Genomic DNA, 13529 nt, shown 5'->3' with positions numbered 1-13529 from the left:
TACTGTGCTCAGTTCTGGTCGCCTCATTACAGGAAGGATGTGGAAAAGATTGAAAGAGTGCAGAGGAGATTTACAAGGATGTTGCCTGGATTGAGTGGCATGCCTTATGAGGATAGGCTGAGGGAGCTCGGTCTTTTCTCCTTGGAGAGACGTAGGATGAGAAGAGACCTAATAGAGGTATATAAGATGTTGAGAGGCGTAGATCGGGTGGACTCTCAGAGGCTTTTTCCCAGGGTGGAAATGACTGCTACGAGAGGACACAGGTTTAAGGTGCTGTGGGGTAGGTACAGGGGAAATGTTAGGGGGAAGTTTTTCACACAGTGGGTGGTGGGCGAGTGGAATCGGCTGCCGTCAGTGGTGGTGGTGGAGGCAAACTCAATAGGGTCTTTTAAGAGACTCCTGGATGAGTACATGGGACTTAATAGGATGGAGGGTTATAGGTAGGCCTAGAAGGTAGGGATATGTTCAGCTCAACTTGTGGGGCCGAAGGGCCTGTTTTGTGTTGTAGTTTTTCTATGTTTCTATGTTTCTAAATTGTCTCACTTTTGATGGGATGAGAAAATGATCCTGGTGCGCCCCATTAAAATTGTTCCACCCAGGTAACATTGAAGGGTTCATGCAAGGAATGAAGTTTGGACTGTTCTCTGTTCTATCGGTTCCCATTCAAGGGTATTGTTGCTCCCGGCTTCCCAGAGCTGGGGTGTGCTGAGCACTTTACTAACCCCAGCCTTCTGGAGCTGGGTGCACTGGCCTCTTCACTTTAAGGGGGGGATACGCTGTCTTCTTTGCTGTTTCCAATGTTTTTGAAACTTGGGTAGCCCCTCCTCTAGATCCCTAGAGTTTTGCCACTTGTTCTGTAGGTATCGCCCTTTTCCTTCCTCGAAGTACAACAGTCCCTGTTGTCTGTCTTTGAAGAGAGTAGCCTCTTGATGCCCATCTGGAAAATGTCTTGGTCCCTTCTAGGCTTCTTCTTTTTGATCTTTTTCATCAGCTGCTAATCCCCTTGTTATCCCTTTGCTGGTTCCTCCTCCATTGATTTAGTCTGCTGAGGTTGGTGTCTTGCAGACTGCTTCCTCATCATTCTGCTCCCTCTTTTGCCTCCCTGAGTCCTTTGTCCCATTCTGCTCACTGAAGGGCTTGGTAGGTGGAGGGTTGCAGGTCTCCTTGTTGGTAGTCCTGCTCACTGTTCCATTAGCATGCTTGGTTCTTACTACCTGTGGCAGCGTTTTGGGAGGTCTTGTAGAGGTGGCATGTCTCACCACACAGGTTGCAGCATTTAGTCTGCTTGCAGTGTTTTGTCAGATTTTGTCCATTCTGCTTTCAATTCTTGCAGATGATGACACTGCAGTTGGCAACCATATGACCAGGTGTGCCACAGGAAGGACAAACTTTGACTGCCAAGTGTAGACCGGATAGCCACGGCTTCCTCCAATAGCAAAGCTGAAGGGTGGAGTGCTGTTCCCTTAAATTCCATATTCAGAGCTACCTTAACCTGTCGTTTGTTTCGATTTCCAAAGGCATCCTTGACCTTTGTACAGTTCCCAACCTTACTGACATACCTGGCAAGAAAGTTAAGTATATCCATGACAAGAACATCATGGTTGTAAAGATGCATGGTCACCATCTGGTTCTGTTGCAATGGCAGAGTAAACAGCAACTCTACCATGTGAATTCGCAGCTGTGGCAGATTTCTCTTCTCCTTGAACACCCCTGAGGAACTTTATGCACGCTACAATATTCTCAAAAGGTCATGTCAAAGTATCCAGTGTTGAGGAAGTCCTGCAGGCAGCAGATATCTGCAGCTTTGAATCTTAATGAAGCAGGCGCAGTCAGTGGTGTACCTCCTTTACTGTCTTTCACTGCCACCCTAATTATATTACATAACCCTTGGTTTGGGGCTCTACTGGTTGCAGCCATCACCTCATCATGTACCCTATGTTTGGCACTGGAGCCCCGCCAAAGAAAAACAAATAATCACTTGATCATAGAACAACTTGCAATACCAAAGGAAAAAGGGCCAGAGACTTTGCCAAAATTCCCAGGAAGTATATTAACCGAATAAAAACCACAAACTTACACACATCCAGGGACAGCCATGATCATTATCTCTCCTCTTCGGCTAGTTCTTTTTTTAAAGTATATAACAAGGCATTAACATTACGTTTCTACTTACCAGAATACATGCCAGCAACATGACTAGCGTTGTGCGTTTGTACGAATGGTGATATTCTTTAGGTTCTACATCATGGTTATATATTAGCCCGAGAGCCAGTTCCTCCTATTGCAAGAAATCATTCATTTTAAAATTCGTCTTCTCTTAACCTAGTAAAGTTGATTCTGAACTAACTTCAAATGTCCTTTGTCAATTGAATATTAAGGACTGGATTTTTGTCTCTCAATGGAGGTACAAATTGTGTAGTGAGATCCTAAACTTTATTTTTGCTGTAAAAACAAATTTTCTCTACCTTCCCAAACCCACGCCACTTTTAACTGGCCTTTAATGAGTCAGGAAGACCTTGGGTGCAAAACGCACATGCATCTCTTCCGAGGTTGGCATCCCCATTGCAAAGACCACAGGAAAATTGTATTTCCTCCCACACACTATTTTCATGTGCTGGTGCAGCTTTAGAAACCCTTAAAAATAAGCACCACCTTGAAATGTTCATGACCACTAAGGGAAGCCTGCTGAGGAGTCAGGAACATCCTAGAAGGCAAGTGTAAAATGTTTTGACACCTTCAGATGTCACTATTAAATGCTGTATTGTAATTTAGATGTGTTTTAGATGTGTTTTAATATAATGATTCATCATAAGGAGCTGTCCTGCAAGAGTAAGTTAACCATTACATTGGCCAACATTGTATAAGTGTTGATATGCATTATAGAATTTTTTCCATTGGGGAAATTGTCATAATGCATTCAAAAATGTAGGAAAATGTCCTTGTCATGTTTGGTAATGGAATTAATGTACAGACAGCTTTGACTGTGAAAAAAATCCCCTGCTTTTAAAGGATAAAAAATACTAAGCACCAGCTCCCCTCTATTGAGTGAGAGTCAGCTTTGAAACCATCTGTTCTTTAATTTTCAGGCTCTTGAAATTACAATAATGTTTTAATAGCTGGTAGTGATCATTATGAATGATGCTTAGATGAGTTCGAAAAGCTGTTGAAGAACTCAATTCTGTTACAATAGCTGTTCAAGGAATAAGTGACAGTCTTCTGAGGTTGTAATAATATCCTCTGGCCTTTAATACAACTCAATGGCCAAAGAAAGAATTAACTTTTTTCTTTGGAGAAGATTTTTTGCACTATAAATGACAAACTTTGAAAGAGTTTTATTATATTATCACAGTTTTGTTTACATCTGCACATAAAATAATTCCCATTGCAATTGTATGGTATTGCAAGGACTGTTTATAGTAGATACTGTGTGTCTATGCAGAATATATAGGAGCATGGAGGGGGCATAAACAATCTGACAGGGCATGGGTGGCATTGTAGATCTGAGGAGGTTTGGAGGTGGCATGGGTGATTTGAGGGGACATAGGGTGTCATGAGGGTGGGTGGGGTTGTGAGGGTTAGGAGACCATTAAACAATGTTGAGAGTTGGGCTCTGTGTCAGAGAACCAGCCAGCCTCTGCATTTACACAATTCCCGCACTTCAGTTACCAAAATAATTAAACTTAAAATGATCAGTTTTTGTTCATTGCTTCAAAGTAGAGAAGCTGCTTTCAACAGATTAAACAGAACTTGTTACTCTTTGATGTTCCAATCTTCAATGGACCAGATTTTGCTGGAACAGGACATCTTGCAAGACATCACTGTTAGGTAGACACTTCCCTGCACCTTTCCACTCAATTTTGTTTTTAAAACTTGTTGAAGCAGGAGCTAACAACTGTGTGGATGGGGACAACATGGCATCCAGGATCTTTAATGGGTGAACAAAGTGCATCTTCTTAAACACTGAGGCTTAAGGATTGAGAAAGAAACATGGTGAAGAAGGGCAGTGAATTGGAGTTAACTCAGATACAGAAAAAAAATAGAGAGGGAGAGAAAGATTGGATTAAGAGAGAAAGTAACGACAAAGGTACTATATGCAGGACTTAAATTGTTTCCTTTCTAAGGTGGAAAGTTTAATTGGCATTGCATTGTAGACAGTATCATGTCTTTTGAAAGGTATTTGCACTCTCATTACTAGACCTAATTTTCCATTGCCAATTTAATGCACATATCCACAATGCTCTTGAAAATAACAGGGAAGTCGAGGGTGAAATGTCATTTATGTCAGTTAAAAGAAGAATGGTGTTAATTAATTTGTAAGCTCTGACAATTGGGAAGTCATGCTGAATCATTTTACCCTCAAGTTTGTACATTGATAACAGTATGTATTGTTAATCAGCTGTGATTATTTTTTCAGCAACATCAGACCCAATGTAATCTAAACAGCTCCAAATCTAATCTTCATTAATTACATAATTAAATTAATTTAGGTTTTTACCTCATCCTCGTCCCAGTGGCACAAATCCCAGGACAAGACAGTTTCTGCTCGGGCTCGTTTCCACACTTCCAAAAATATAGTGGCTATTTTGTGAGAGAAATATTCAGTGCAATAACTAAGATTTAACTGTTTAATAACAATGGACAGACTTTTATGCTTCCCTACAGATGGTTTTGCAGGTGGTGCCATCATGGCTCAAGGCAATGAATGCATGAACTTCTCCATTGCAAGAGTGGAGAGCCTTATGTGGGCACTGAGACATACAGAATGCATGCCACACTCTAGAGTGGACTGGTCAATGTTACAATGGAACAGAGATGTTTAGAGTGAATGCCAGATGTGCCCCAACTGGTCCTCCCCTCCAGCCATCTGGAGCACCAACCAATGGCTGAGGCAGTCACTAAGAAGAATGGAAGCAATCATCATCATCAGCAGACATCATCTATGCAGCAAGGATCTGGTGACTGAAGCTGTCCCTATATTCACGCTCATGCATCAGCCTCTGCAGATGGCCCACTGGCACCTCCACATTGAGGACGACTACCACATGCATGTCCGCCCAGCAAGCTTCCACCTCATTCAGCTAAAGTGCGCCTTGTAGAAATGGCTGAGAGCAGAAGTCATCATGTTGACCAGGGCATTGAATGATTGACTGGGGATTTTGGGGCAGCATGGTGGCACAGTGGTTAGCACTGCTGTCTCACAGCGTCAGGGACATGGATTTGATTCCTGGCTTGAATCACTGTCTGTGCGGATTCTGCACGTTCTCCCCGTGTCTATGTGGGTTTCCTCCGGGTGCTCCAGTTCCCTCCCATAGTCCGAAAGATGTGCTGGTTCGATGCACTGGCTATGCTAAATTCCTCTTCAGTGTACCTGAATAGGAGCCAGAATGTGGTGACTTGGGAATTTTCACAGTAACTTCATTGCAGTGTGTTAATGTAAGCCTACTTGCAACACTGATAAATAAATTAAACTAAAACTATACTTGTAAATAGCGATTTTTTCACTTTCTGAACACACTGTAAATATTGATACACAATGCCAGACATGTGAGCTTCCATTGTTCCATGGCAAAACTTGAGGAGGGAAGAGGTGATGAAGTTAAACAAGAGTCTTGGAAGTCATTAGCAAGAACTCTGAACAGAACTATATCATTCATTAATGGCTAACACTGTGCTGAGGAAAATACCTACCCCAGATTGCCATGCACATCGCAAAAGCAACTGTTACTTCATGGTCAAATAGTTGTGTGACCTGCAGAAATAGAATGAGCTAAATTTACTTAAAAACAACCGATATTTATATAACACCTTAATATAAGAACTGACCAAGGCACTTCACAGAAATGTTATAAAACAAAATATGACATTAAGCCACATAAGGACATATTAGGAGAGATGAAGAAAAGCTTGGTCAAAAACGTCAGAGTGTCTTAAAGAAGGAAAAAAGGTTTAGAGAGAATATTTCAGAATTTAAGGCCAAGGCAACTGAAGGTGTACTTTCCAATGGTGGAGTGACTAAAATTGGGGATGCACAGGAAACCAGAAATAGAGGAGAGAAGATATCTTGGAAAGTTGTGGGGCTAGAGGAGATCATAGATTTGGGGAGGTGTGGTGAGGCCATGGAGAGATTTGAAAACAAGGATAAGAAATTTAAATCAAGATTGTTATGTTGTGGCTTTCTAACATTGTCAAGAGATTTGAGGCTTTATTCGGAACAAAGGTATATATTGATAAGAGAACTTGGTACAGGAGGTTTATGCAGCACGAAGGCTGCCCTGGGGCAGAGCCTCAGTTCTACATGCTAACAACATGGTTCCAGAAGTAAAATGCCTGAGAGAAGACTCCATTCTCTGGTATGATCAGTCACTCTCAATTTCTATTGGTCCCTCAAGTCAGGTGACTCACTTCTGCTGTACTGTCTCATGGAGACAGACACCACATACACAACAAAGATGTTGTTTGATCAGGGGCCAATGTAGGCTAGCAAGCACAGAGGTGAAGGGTGGAACAGAACTTGGGAGCGAGTTAAGACATGGACAGCAAAATTCTGGATGTCTTCAAGTTTACAGAGGGTAGAATATGGCCGACCAGCCTAGAGTGCATTGCAACAATCAACTATAGACGTATCAAAGAAGCAAACAAGAGTTTCAGCAGCAGATAAGTTGCAACAGGGGAAAGGTTGGAAATAGACCATCTTAATGATAGAACAAAAATAAAATTAGAATATCATCCTCGGGTCAAATGTGACAGCAAGTTTGCAAACAGAGGCAAAGTCAAAGGTGTGGCCATGAATCTGGGTCAAATGTGATAACAAGGTTGTGAACAGACTGGTTTAATCTCAGACTGATGACAAGGAGAGGGCGGTCTCGGTGGATAGGGAACAGATTTTGGAGCAAGAATCGGAAACACTGGCTTCAATCTTCCTAGTATTTGACTGGAGGAAATTTCTGCGCATTATGTACTTAATGTTGGAAATGAAGTCAGATAATTTAGCAACAGTGTAGGGGTCGTGAGAGGTGGTTGTGAGGTATAGCTGGGTGTTGTCAGGGTACATGTAAGAACTAACAATGTGCTTTCGGATTATGTCGCCAGGGGCTACATGTAGTTGAGAAATAAATGGAGGCCAAGGATAGCTCAATGGGTTTTACCGGAGATGATGGTGTGGGAGCAACAAATAAGCCATTACAAATTATTCTCTGGCTACGATTAGATAGATAAGAATAGAACCAGGTGATGGTAGGTCCACCCAGCTGGACAACATTGGGGAGGTATTGTGGAGTGCTGATCAACAATGCCAATGTAGACAGGTTGAGGAGAACAAGGAGAAAGTTGGTCATTTTCAGTCACATAGGAAGTAACTTATGACTTTGAGAAGAGCTGTTTCAGTAGTGTGGCAAGGGCGGAACCTGATTGAAGTGATTCAAAATGGAGTTCTGGGAAAGATGGGAATGGATTTGGGAGGTGATAACATGTTCAGTGATTTTGGAGAGGAAAGGGACATTAGAGTGTGGACACTAGTTTGTCGAGACGCTGGGTCAAGCATTGTTTTTTTGAGAAGAGAGATGATGACAGCAAGTTTAGAGGAGAAAAAGACAACACTTGAAGTAGAAGAACTGTTTACACTATCAGCTAATTTGAAGACCAGGAGGGGAAATTGGGTGGTCAGCAGTTTATTGAGAATCGGATTCTGAGAGCACAAGATAAGTCTCATGACAAGATGAGCTCAGACAGGGCATATGGGGAGATCGGACAGAAACCAGAGAAAGATGCAAGTTCAGGGCTCGAGCAAGGGTTGATCATTTTCAGAATTTGACCAGATGGACCTCTGGAAGGGAGGAATGCAGCAGAAACAGTGGATTAGATCATTTCAATCTTGATGACAAAGAAGTCCATGAGCACCTCATACATATTAGAATCATAGAATCCCTACAGTGCAGAAGGAGGCCATTTGGTCCACCGACTCTGCACCAACTCTCCGACAGAGCATCTCACCCAAGCCCATCCCTGTTCCATCCCCAGAACCCTACACATTTATCCCATTAATTTCTCTAACCTACACACTAAGGGACAATTTAGCATGGTCAATCCATCTAGCCTGCACATTTGGTGGAGATGTGAGCGGAAGGAGCAGAGAAAAGGAGTTTGAGAAGATGTTTTGCAAAAAATAAAAAAAGCCAGTGTTTCTCTTTGTATTCCAGGATGATCCTTGAATAGTGAGCACTTTTAGCAGATGAGAACAGGACCTGATGATAATTTATGTGATCCAGCCAGGTATGGCAATGAGAGACTAAACAATTGTGTACTATATTCTTTCAAAACTGCGTTCCTTGGAGTAAAGGGAGCAGAGATAAGGGTCATGCTAGGGTAACAGACATGGTGAAAGAATAATGGTTTTACTGGAGACTGAGACATCAAAGGTAGAGAGGAGGATGCAGTTGAACAAATCGATAGCTGCAGAAATGTTGTGGTGATCAAAGTGCCAGAAGTTAGACAATTGGAACCCTGAAAGTGCAATAGTAAATGAAAATTAGGACATAGTTTTTTCAAGTAACACATACAGAAGTAGGTACAGTTGGGGAGTGGAAGGGGAATGTGTATGGTGAGTGATACAAGGAAGTGATCAGAGATGACCTTATCTGTAATTAATATGGTGGGACTTGCAAAATCACGCAAGATGGCAAAGTCAAAGGTGTGGCCATGAATTTGGGTTAGGAAGTTTATATGCAGGAAGAGATTCAGGGAGGATAAGAGGGCAGTGAACTCAGAGGAAAGAGAACTGGAAAGAGTACAGAGGATAGGAAGTGATGATTTGGAGGGATGAAAGCAATGAAGATTTCTCAGCAATAAAATTGACATCATAGTAGGAAAGCAGAGAAGAACAATTCTGGAAGTGAAGGGTAGAATAAGGCAAGATGCTCAAAGAAGGAGAAACTGCCAGAGAAGTAAGTTGACCTGTGATCAGGTGATAAATGCCACATTGGCACTGCAATGGTCTCAGCTATGGAAGTGGTAGAGGTGTAGCCAAGTAGTGAGGATTCATTAAGTGGCAAATGTCATCACCCCTGAGCTAGGTTTCTGCAAGGTTGCGATATCAATATAATAATCCTCAAATTGCTGCATGGCAAGTTCTTGTTCACAAGTGAATGGACATTTTGGAGGGAGATCTGTAGAGGAATGGTGAGAGCTGATCAACTAACAAAGTCTACGTCCTATAGTGATCTTTGGCAATGAGAGGGGCAAGTTGGACAGAAAGAAGAGTGACAAGATTAGCCCCAGCAGGTGCACAGTGAGAAGGTTGATGAGGAAATGGGATGGGGCAATTGGAGGTGCCGCTTAAAATAAGCCAATGCTGAGTACCTCAACCAACCCATCTGAGAATGCCAAAAAGGGCACAGAGAGAAGCTGTAGACTCAAAAATTGAATACAAAATATTCATATATCTGTCCTCATTCCTTCGCAATAAATTATCTTTTCGCACATGAGTAGTGAACCTGTGGTGCACAATATAAAAACAAACAACTATGCAGAGATGAGGTACTGACTTACTCAGCATTCACAATGGGATATATTTGGCAATGAGAAATTAGTGCACATGAAAACTGGGTGATTTCTATAATAGGCAGCTGAACTGCCTGGGCGGCAAGTTGAAAATTAGTCCATTATCTCATCTGAAAACATTAATGAACATTTCCATCTCCAATATGGTGTCCCTTACTGCTTTGCCCTTTTACCTTTGCGTAGGTACATGTCTCATTGAGCCTCCAGTATTGACAACGGTTATCACATAGTGGGCACATAATAGTCCCAGAAGCATTGCATATCTCCATACTGAGGTTCATGAAAAGAAAAGAGAGTAAATTAAAGCCATGCATCAACTCACCAGAAAACATACTCCAAAAAGAAACAAACCTTAGATAATCTAGCTGGCTGATCATTGACTCAAGATAATCTTATTTATTTCATAATCAACATCTTATATCCTAGATCAAAAGTAGTCATAACCCTGTAATCACTGCAGCTGTTTTCCCCTCAGTCCCCTGTGTGTTTCTGGACCCCCATTCATAGTTTATCCTCTAAATAGCGTGACCACACAACAATATTGAACATTCCAATTTATACCTGAGTGGTAATATGTGACAATGGAACAGAAAAAGTTCACACATTTTTAGGGTTAATGAGGAGCAGGAAATTTGGGATTTATTTTCCTCCTTTGCTTAGGAAGTTGAAGCCCATTGTAGCTTCCCAATTGCTATCCTGTTGCTATCCTGTTGAAAACAAATCAATTCTATGAAATGAACAAATTTTGGACACAAAGATAGGTTAAGGAGAATGAGGTGAAAAATTTACAATGCATTTATAAAAATAACAAGTGTTATTTCCATGATATTGTTCATGTTAAAGCAAAGGGCATGCTATTTTATACAATAATATGCAAAATATATTATTATGGTTCTGCCAAGACATTTGATGCAGTGCAATATTGTGTAACAAACCTTATAAGGTCAACACTAGAACACAACTTTCTCCAGTAATTTTTTCTACTTACAAGTACCTTCATTTTAATGAGCAATTTGTTTTGTTCTGTCTTTCTGAATCTGCCAAAAAGTGAAGAACATTTCCAGCTGGTTCTTCAACAACTGCTTGTGCAGTCAGCATAGAACTCAAAGTTTCTGTAATTGTTGCTGTCATTTTGAGCATTTGCAGCCTCAGCCTCTGAGCCCACTGTAAGCACACCATGCCATGGCAAATATTGTAAACATTACAACATAAATCTTTACAGATCTACAAGCCATTCAATGTTTCAGTGGATGTCATTTAGTTGGTGAGATTATTTATCTCTAGGTATTGCATGAAAAGAGTTGAAATGTAAAAACTCCATTTACACAATGATTGAAACACATGGTAAATACTGTACCTCACTTGATTGTTTTTAGAGTTTTTTAATCCATAAAGAACAACCAAGACTCCAAGTATAGCAACAGGAATCAGCATGATGGTGTACCAGCCAAGCCAAGCAAAATAGAGGGCAATTCGCTCTCCAAAGTACTCCCTGCAAATAGAGACATGAAGCAAAACACTTAAAATTAATATGATCCTGACAGTTATTTTTCTGCCCACACATTAATAATCCAAAGATGTGCAGGTTAGGTGGTTTGGCCATGCTAAATTGCCCCTACGTGTCCCAAGGTTAGGGGATTAGAGGGGTAAATGCATGGGGTTACAGGTTATAGGGCGGGGTGGGCCTGAGTAAGGTGCTCTGTCAGAGAGTTTGTGCAGACTCGATGGGTCGAATGGCCTCCTTCTGCACTGTAAGAATTCTATGTGAAATAGACTCCTGTACACAAAAAGCAGAACAAATTCAACCTGGCCAATTACCACCCCATCAGTCTACGCTTGATCATCAATAAAGTAATAGAAGTGGTCGTCAACAATCCTATCAAGCGCCACTTGCTTTGCAATAATATACTCAATAACGCTCAGTTTGGGTTATGCCAGAGTCATCAGCTCCTGACCTCATTACAGCCTTGGTTCAAACATTGACAAAAGAACTGAGCTCCAGATGTGAGGTGAGAGTGAATGCCCTAGACAACAAGGCAGCAATTGATCCAGTGCGGCATCAAGGAGCCCAAGCAAAACTAGAGTCAATGGGAATCAGGGGGAAAACTTTCTGCTGGTTGGAATCACAGCTAGCACAATGTAAGATGGTTGTGATTATTTGAGGTTAATCACCTCAGTTGGAGTATATCACTGCAGGAGTCCGTCAGGGTAGTGTCCTACACCCAACCACCTTCCATCATAAGGTCAGAACTGGAGATGTTCGCTGATGGTTACATAATGTTCAACACCATTCGCGACTCCTCAGATACTGAAGCAGTCCAAATGCAGCAAAACCTGGACAATATCCAGGCTTGGGCTGACAAATGGCAAGTTTATGCCACACAAGTGCCAGACAATGACCATCTCAACAAAGGAGAATCTAACTATTGCCCCTTGATATTCAATGGCATTACCATCACTGAATCCCCCATGATCAGCATACTGGGGATGCCATTGACTAGTAACTGAACCAGACTAGTCACATAAATACTGTGGCTACAAGAGCAGGTCAGAGACTAGGAATCCTGCGGCAAGTAACTCAACATCTGACTCCCAAAGCCTGTCCACTATCTACAAGGCACAAATCAAGATTTTGATGGACTATTCTTGACTTGCCTGGATGAGTGAAGCTCCAACGACACTCATGAAGCTTAATACCATTCAGAACAAAGCAACCCACTTGATTCTCACCCCATCCACAAACATTCACTCCTTCCACCACTGACGTACAGTGGCAACTGTGTGTACTATCGAGAAAAACTCACCAAGCCTCCTTGGACCATACCTTCGAAATGCACAACCATTACCATATAAAAGGACAAGGGCATCAGACACATGGGAACACCACCATTTGGAAGTTCTCCTCTAAGCTACTCACCATTCTGACTTGGAAACATATCGCCATTCTTTCACTGTCGCTGGGTGTGGTGAACCATCGTTGGTTCCCACTGGATAGTACTGAGCCAGGGTCTGGCCAGTACTACAAGGATGTACATATGTTACTGTTGGGTTGTGCTACTTGTTGCTGTTGGGGTTAGGGTGGGGTTGTTACACCTTTGTACTGTAGTGTTATGGTACATCCCAGTCGGGCTCCGCCTCCTGGGAGAGGTATAAAAGTCCCTGCTCTGGCTGGGACCCCTTCAGTCTGGGATCGTGTATATAATTATTGGCTGCTTCATTACAGTAAATAAAAGCCTTTATTTCCCGAGCATCTAGCCTCGTGTTTGATAACGCGCATCAATTTTATTTACTGTTGTTAAACTCTCGTCGAAGAAAAAAAAGAGTATGGAGCAGATCCTGAAGCCGGAACGCCTTACACTAGATCCACGTGCGGTGGGCGCCTCTAACACCTTCGACCACTGGCTGAAGTGCTTCGAAGACTACCTGGCAGCCTCCGCAGCGGTCACCACAGATGATGACAGACTCCGGGTCCTCCTTGTGAGGGTAAGCGACACTGTCTACCTCGCGATCCGTGCGGCCACCGATTATACTAAGGCCCTCGAGCTTCTGAAGAAGCGTTATATCAAACCGCCCAATGAAATACACGCTCGTTACCTCTTAGCCACTCGACGACGGCAGTCTGGCGAAACGATGGAGGAATATGCGAACGTGCTCCTACAGCTAGCCAGGGGCTGTAACTGCAAAGCTGTGTCGGCTGAGCAGAGCATGAATGACCTCGCCCGAGATGCGTTTGTGGCGGGAGTCGGATCGTCGTACATTCGACTTAAACTATTGGAGAAAGGGAACCTTGACCTTACCCAGGCAATCGAGCTAGCGGAGATGCTGGAGACGGCCTCCAAAAGCTTAGTATTGTATCCGGAAGACCACGTGGAGACAACGTGGCAGGAGCAGTCGCAAATCCCTCCTCGTCCCTCGGGTTCGAAATGCTGTGTAATGGCGTGCTCACACTCGGGCCAGACGACGGCAGCAGCTCC

General features: G+C 42.5%; 1 protein-coding gene across 2 annotated transcripts in view; it reads right to left on the bottom strand.

Moving 5' to 3' along the window:
• LOC144499161 (anoctamin-9-like) overlaps positions 1–13529 on the bottom strand; it is a 133477-nt gene that overhangs the window by 58953 nt on the left and 60995 nt on the right. For both annotated transcript variants that reach the window (XM_078221243.1, XM_078221242.1), the window contains 5 exons: positions 10913–11047; positions 9729–9825; positions 5689–5749; positions 4496–4578; positions 2174–2278 (listed from right to left, as the gene is read on the bottom strand). In XM_078221243.1, the coding sequence (XP_078077369.1) occupies positions 2174–2278; positions 4496–4578; positions 5689–5749; positions 9729–9825; positions 10913–11047 (481 nt within the window). The remainder of the gene's footprint in view (positions 1–2173; positions 2279–4495; positions 4579–5688; positions 5750–9728; positions 9826–10912; positions 11048–13529) is intronic.

Source organism: Mustelus asterias, chromosome 9, assembly GCF_964213995.1.
Source record: "Mustelus asterias chromosome 9, sMusAst1.hap1.1, whole genome shotgun sequence".
NCBI classification, from domain to species: Eukaryota; Metazoa; Chordata; class Chondrichthyes; order Carcharhiniformes; family Triakidae; genus Mustelus; species Mustelus asterias.
Note: the sequence above shows the minus strand (reverse complement) of the source record. Positions and strands in the feature narration are given on the sequence as shown.